General features: G+C 35.4%; 1 protein-coding gene across 3 annotated transcripts; it reads right to left on the minus strand.

The window, feature by feature from the left end:
• Nucleotides 1–625: 625 nt before the first annotated feature.
• LOC100176529 (receptor-interacting serine/threonine-protein kinase 1-like) lies at nucleotides 626–4,830 on the minus strand. Of its 3 annotated transcripts, XM_002129610.4 has the most exons (8): nucleotides 4,524–4,830; nucleotides 3,924–4,373; nucleotides 3,363–3,607; nucleotides 3,234–3,287; nucleotides 3,130–3,174; nucleotides 2,983–3,072; nucleotides 2,806–2,844; nucleotides 626–1,215 (listed from the first exon to the last, which is right to left on the minus strand). In XM_002129610.4, exons 1-8 carry the CDS (start codon nucleotides 4,706–4,708, stop codon nucleotides 1,058–1,060), a joined length of 1,266 nt encoding a protein of 421 aa, XP_002129646.3. In that variant the 5' UTR covers nucleotides 4,709–4,830; the 3' UTR covers nucleotides 626–1,057. The 3 variants fall into 3 exon arrangements, with proteins under 3 accessions (XP_002129646.3, XP_026695383.1, XP_026695384.1); XM_026839582.1 differs by lacking the exon at nucleotides 3,130–3,174; XM_026839583.1 differs by lacking the exon at nucleotides 2,983–3,072.
• Between the last annotated feature and the right edge of the window lie 1,310 nt (nucleotides 4,831–6,140).

Genomic DNA, 6,140 nt, shown 5'->3' on the forward strand with positions numbered 1-6,140 from the left:
TTTTTTTTTAAATATATATATACATTATTTTTTAAAACTTACTCTATTAATTTAGTAAATACAACAAAGAAAATTTAAACTTTTACTCCAAAAACAATGTTGAATATTTAATGTTAATTTAACAAAACAGTAACTCATAAATAAATAAATAAATGGTTTCTTTGAGTTCCCCAGGTACCTCGGATATATAGCATGTGGGAGAGACCAATACACAACAAAAACTTTGATTGAAACTTACCCGAAAATATAATGTGTTAGGAAGAAAAAGCAAACAAATATTTTATTACGCCATCATGCTGTATGGTAATAATGTTGATTGTTTAATATTTTGATCAAACTATAAATTATGTAATACCAAGGGCGCCGATCCTGGGTATGCGGCGCATACTTCAGAATATTTATAGAGTAAGCGGCATACCCATTTTCTAACGCTTCAGCCGAATATTTATAGAGTAAGCGGCATACCCATTTTCTAACGCTTCAGCCGTCTAGCGGTCTCATACGAAACACTAAAGCAGGAGGGTAATAATACGTTACGTTTACGCGCGTAAGAAGTATTTATTGCAAACGTATTAATACTTTACTTGATCACATGCGTGAAAAGGCAAATATCCAACCATTTTTCAAGCAAATGCAGGCTAAATAATCAGGGAGACAATCGCTATTATGACGCAAATTATCAACGAGTGAATTGCTATTGTGCCGTAATCAATTACCAGGTTCAAACAATCACTAGTATGTTTCAAAGAATCCACGTGTAAAGAATCCCTACTATTTCGTAATAAACATGTTGCTTGGTTGAGGAAAATATCGTAAATATAAAGCAGTTATACTTACAGAACATATTTAGGTGTTTATTACTGCCTGTTGCCATGTTTAATAGACAAATTAAATTTAATTTACACGCAGCTATGAGAAAGGCAGTGTTAAGTTTGTATTGCGAATTCCCGCCGAAAAAAACACATATGCGCCGTACGTATACAATGACGTATATGACGTCATAGTAAAAAAAACACGTATGCGCCGCACGTATACAATGACGTATATGACGTCATAGTCAAAGCATAGGTGCACTCCGCATACCCCAGAATTCGGCGCGCGTGTGTTTATCCTGCAATAAACCAACCTTTAATGGTTTAAAACTTTTCCTGTTGATGTCATAAATTTGAACAAGTTTATTTGTATTCCAACCACCCACAATCATGAATGCAGATTCTATTGTGGAGTAAAAAAATGAACATAATGCAGCAACTGAAGCAATTAAACTTAAATTGATGTGTTCAATATTAACTACCTGATGAACATGATATTTTATTGTTACATTAACATCACACAACACAAATATAGAACTATTGATAATTTATAATCATGATTCATGCTTGCTAATTTATAAAGTTTTTCTGAGTAGACAGATTATTTATCCGGGAAATCACATTTAGGATAAACAAGAGATCACAGATCTAATGAATGAGCCACGTTTTAAACTAATTAGCATAATATAGTAGAGTCGGGGAAGATAGGACACCTTTAACACATATCCAAGCAGTGTTTTAAACAATTAACAACGGTCTGTGGAAGTCGCGAAGATACGGTTTTGTTTACTACCAAATGAAAAGAGAAAAGAAAATGAAAAGGTGTCCCATCTTCCCCCATTCTACTATATTAATTAATCCTTTTACTACCACGGTCGATTGGGCTCGTTCAAAAATAAATCTGAAGTAACAAACAAACGGGTTCTAGTCGCCATTGGTGACTGTGGAGCAGCAGGCGGAATGAATTTATACATGTATTATAACCATGAAACTTATGACGTATGAGAATTAAGTGATTGGTAAAGAATATGTGTAAATACTTGTACAACTCCTGCACCAAACTTACACTAGTAAACGTTTTCGTCGCTTAAAAATTGTTTTTATGAACTTTGACAAACCGTAATCACGCAGTAATTAGGTAATGTTAGAAGTTAATATTAATCCATGTCCCATATTTCTAGACCTTATAGCCGCTGTTTCGAAATGCCATAGGAAGTTATAGCTCAACCGGTTAGGTCGCGCGCCGGGAACAGATAATAGTCTACTTTTATTTATAATTGCACACTAACAACGTAAACAAAGCCAAAACTTACCAATATTACTGTGTTGATATTACTGGGTTCCCGAGGTATGGCAGTTTCACTTGACTCGCAAGCGTTACAATCATTAATTACTCATTAATTGGACGATTTTACACACTATGGTTTATAAGCCTAAGCTTAGTTAAAATTATTGTATCGAATACAGTCGATTAATCAATGGTAAAGTACATTTTAAGTACGAATTGGCGCCTTAAACAAACAGAAATGTTATCGTTAATTACTCGCTAATTAGACGATCATATGCAACATGGTTTATAAAACTATGCTTAGTTCAAAATACTTTATAGAGTACGATTATTTAACTAAAGTTCAAGGTGCATTTTGAATTTGGCGCATTTGATCAAACAGTAAAGTAATCGTTAATTAATCGCCAATTGTGCGGTTTAATTCTGAAAATTTAGTCCAAAAATTATAAATATATATTATGATTTGATTTCAATCAAGAGATTAAAGAATAAATGCTAAAATTAAATATTGAGGTAAGTGCGGAAAAAGGTTGTCCAAAAAACAACAACAAGAACAACTGTTCGACGAAAAAGGATCTATATAACCACTACCGTGCTCAACAAGAACAACTGTTCGGCGAAAAGGGATCTATATGACCACTAACGTGCTCAATAAGTTACACAATACCATGTTGCGTTGATAAAATTTAGTATTATTATTTATACCTGGAAGATCTATGGCATTTAGTTGTTGACCGAACGTTTCTGAAAATAACAAAAAATAAAACCTTATATTTAGTAGTATATATCTCCGATATAAATGTTGTTTAGAAAATATAAATATCTATATGCTACTCTCTATTGTCAGCCCACTTTATCAACACATTTATTTATTATACCAACCATTATAAGAAGCATGGTCAAGTCGTTCAGTGTTTATTGTTTCAATGTCAGGTACCTCATCCACTAACGTGGTGGTAGTGGTTTCCAAAACTATAAAAAATAACAATCACAATTTTATGATCGATATTTCTGCATTATCGTATTCACCGGAACCGTCTTTGTCAGGTAACTCATGGGTGAGGGTTTTCATATCTATAAAAATACAAAGTTTTTCAATACCATGTTCCTCAGCTCAGCATAGTTATACATACCTAAACTTTTCATGGCAGCTAACTCATCCATTTGTTGAGTGATGGTTTCCAAAACTATAAATAAACATTTTTATATTATAGGCTATGTAAAAAGTACAGTGCATATATAAAAAACACGGCAACATTTACTTTTTGTAGCTTTGGGTCGTTTGGTTGGTTCTTGCTGCCAGCATTTCTTCATAAGAGATTGTAACCTGAGAAAAATGTCATGATCTTGTTTCTGATGCTGTTTGAATTGCTTATCCACTTCATCCAATTTGCTTTGGTTGGGCCTCGTACCATTGCCAATGGCTGCCACAATATTATCTCTACCAGCTGCAGAGTCAGAGTAAGCTCGTATTCTTGTCAGTACTTCATACACAATGATACCGTAACTGTTGGATAATATTCACTTGTAATAATGTCAGTGAAGATGTAACCAAACAGTCAAATATAAGATACATATAAAATGAATGAATTTAACTTGCTTTATCTTCGCCTGGCCAAAAAAACAACGGTCGTTATAACATGGATGTTTTCTTTCATACACCTCGTGCCCGCTTATGAGTTACCACGTATGTAACTTTGTGGGTGTGTTTTTTCTCTGTATGGGTGACAATTTAAAGAACCAATTAATGAGCACTGAGTTAGAGAAATTGCTTTTAAATGTCTTGCCCAAGAACACTTTATAGTTGTGTAGAAATGAGTTACCTGTAGATATCCATGGTCGGTGTTTTATCTGCAAAGAGATCTTTAAGAAATTCAGGAGCAGTGAAAGGCCATGTGTGTTGCGTTGAATGAGGAATTTCGAATGTTGTTTGGCTGACACCGGTTTGTTGTCTGATGTTCACTGAACCAAAGTCGGCAAGTTTTAGAACCCTGGATGTTGTAAGAAGAATGTTCTGTGGTTTTATGTCACCATGGATAAAAGCTTTCTTCTTATCGTGGTTGTGCAGGTAACTGATGGCTGATATCAATTCATGCAAGAGTCGAAGTCGCCCAGTCCAAGAAAGAATATTCTGAGTTATGAGGTCATCTAAGTTGCCGCCTTCCATGAATTCCATCACAAGACCCTCCCTTCCAAAAAGTGATGTCACACCATAGAAGGTGACAATGTGGGGATGCTTTATTCGTTGGAGAATTTTTGCTTCATTTTCAAACCTGTTAGTATTTAGAAATTTTTAAATGTTGCAATTCAAGTTAGCTAGAGAAGCAATAGCGGAGTCGGAATAAAAAGAGAGGGCCGGGTGGGTTGTTGATAGGGGAAATAGAAAAATTAAACATATTTACTTCTAACAAAAAATATCTTACTCTTTTTTAGCATTTTGTATTTCTTCATTGCTTCCAGTGATACGAAACAACTTCAAAGCCACCCTGCCTAGTAATGTGTGATAACAAACTCGAACTTCACCGAAACCCCCTGTTCCAACCACTTTAAAGTTATCATTGTTAAATTCGGTTGGAAATTCACTTACATCATATTTCATCACCCCCATATTAGCTGGAATATTACGTATAAGCTGTCATCACTGAACTAATGTAGCTTCCTGTGCCTTGTTGTGCAACAGATCAAGTTACAACAACAGTTCCTATATTATGTACAAATTTTAAGAAACCTTTTGTCATTTGATTTTCGAAAACGCCATGTGAATTTTAAAGGTTCGTTTACTGTCACAGGTTTGTAAGACACAGGCTGTTAAAAATGGCCTGGACCTGTCAATACACAACTTGAAATTGTACAGATAAAGCATCTGTCAACACTTTATTTGATTCCTACTACGATACGTTGTGAAAAAAAAACACCTAGCACAGACCAGCATTCGTTGCTAACTAAGCCATAGAACTTCGCGTGGCCGGAAAACGGCAGTCGTACACGGGTTTAACACCCCGTGCCAGCTTACGAGTTACGGTGTACTTTGTGGGTGATTATTTATGTATGGCTGATAATTTGAACAACCCATTAGTGACCACTGAGTTTGATCAATTGCCGTTATGTGTCTTCCCAAGGACACATACGCCCACAATGGTAGCATCGTCGAGCCCTGAACTCATTACCTCTGGGTTAAAGGCAGGCTCGCTAACCACTATGCCACGGCGCCGGTAAATTGTACTTCTACTTTTTATATATTGCTAGTAAACCATTAAAATATAGGGATATTATTGTACCCTTACTTTTTTAGATAATTGAATACAAAGCGTCGCCGAGCCGCCGAGCGGCCTAAATATTTTTACGGTTCCAATTTTACAAGTTCATGATTTTTGCGAGCTGGTAGAATTCGTTGGAACGAACAGAGGCGCACGGTTGCGGCAGGTGGGATCCAAGAAACACCCGCGCCGCATCTTATCGCCCACAAGGGCTTCATCACGTTTTTTGACTTTTAAGATTTTCGAGTTCGATTGACAATAACTGTTGCGACTCTGTATGCTAGACTTTTCAAAAAACACTTTGACATAAGTGAAATAAACAGTTGCGACTTATTATCCGAATATCACTCTCTTATTATGTTAAAAAAATTGAAAAAATACACAAAGAAACACTTTAAATTGGTAATAAGTGTAGAAAGCAAATTACTTAAATACTGAAAATACATAAAACACTAGTATTCCCAAATTAGGTAGGTTATATACACTCTTTCGTTCTTATCGGGTTCGAGTCCCGCACAGTGCAATTCGTTTTTTTAGTGTGATTAGCACGAGTTAACCAAGGTGATCCTAGAATACAGATATTCTAGCGGCCATTTTCGATACCTTCTACTGGTGCCACCAACCTAAAATTTGGACACTGTAACTAGACCCCAGCGGTACCGATTCTAAAATAAAAAAATTCGAAAAAACATTAATTATGAATATTAATATTCGTCATAAAAACATATTTATAGAATTTTCTCCCGATCCAGCTTCGAATATGTTATAGCGCTTAAATACTGA

This window comes from Ciona intestinalis, unplaced genomic scaffold (genome assembly GCF_000224145.3).
Source record: "Ciona intestinalis unplaced genomic scaffold, KH HT000428.1, whole genome shotgun sequence".
Taxonomy (NCBI): Eukaryota; Metazoa; Chordata; class Ascidiacea; order Phlebobranchia; family Cionidae; genus Ciona; species Ciona intestinalis.

What these genes read in the sequence shown, in the direction of transcription:
- LOC100176529 (XM_002129610.4), bottom strand. Translation starts at nt 4,708, where the DNA reads ATGGGGGTGATGAAATATGATGTAAGTGAATTTCCAACCGAATTTAAC. An exon ending in AGCTGCCATGAAAAGTTTAG is followed by an intron (nt 3,175 to 3,233) that starts GTATGTATAACT and finishes GTATTTTTATAG; the next exon opens with ATATGAAAACCCTCACCCAT. An exon ending in ACCTGACAAAGACGGTTCCG is followed by an intron (nt 3,073 to 3,129) that starts GTGAATACGATA and finishes TATTTTTTATAG; the next exon opens with TTTTGGAAACCACTACCACC.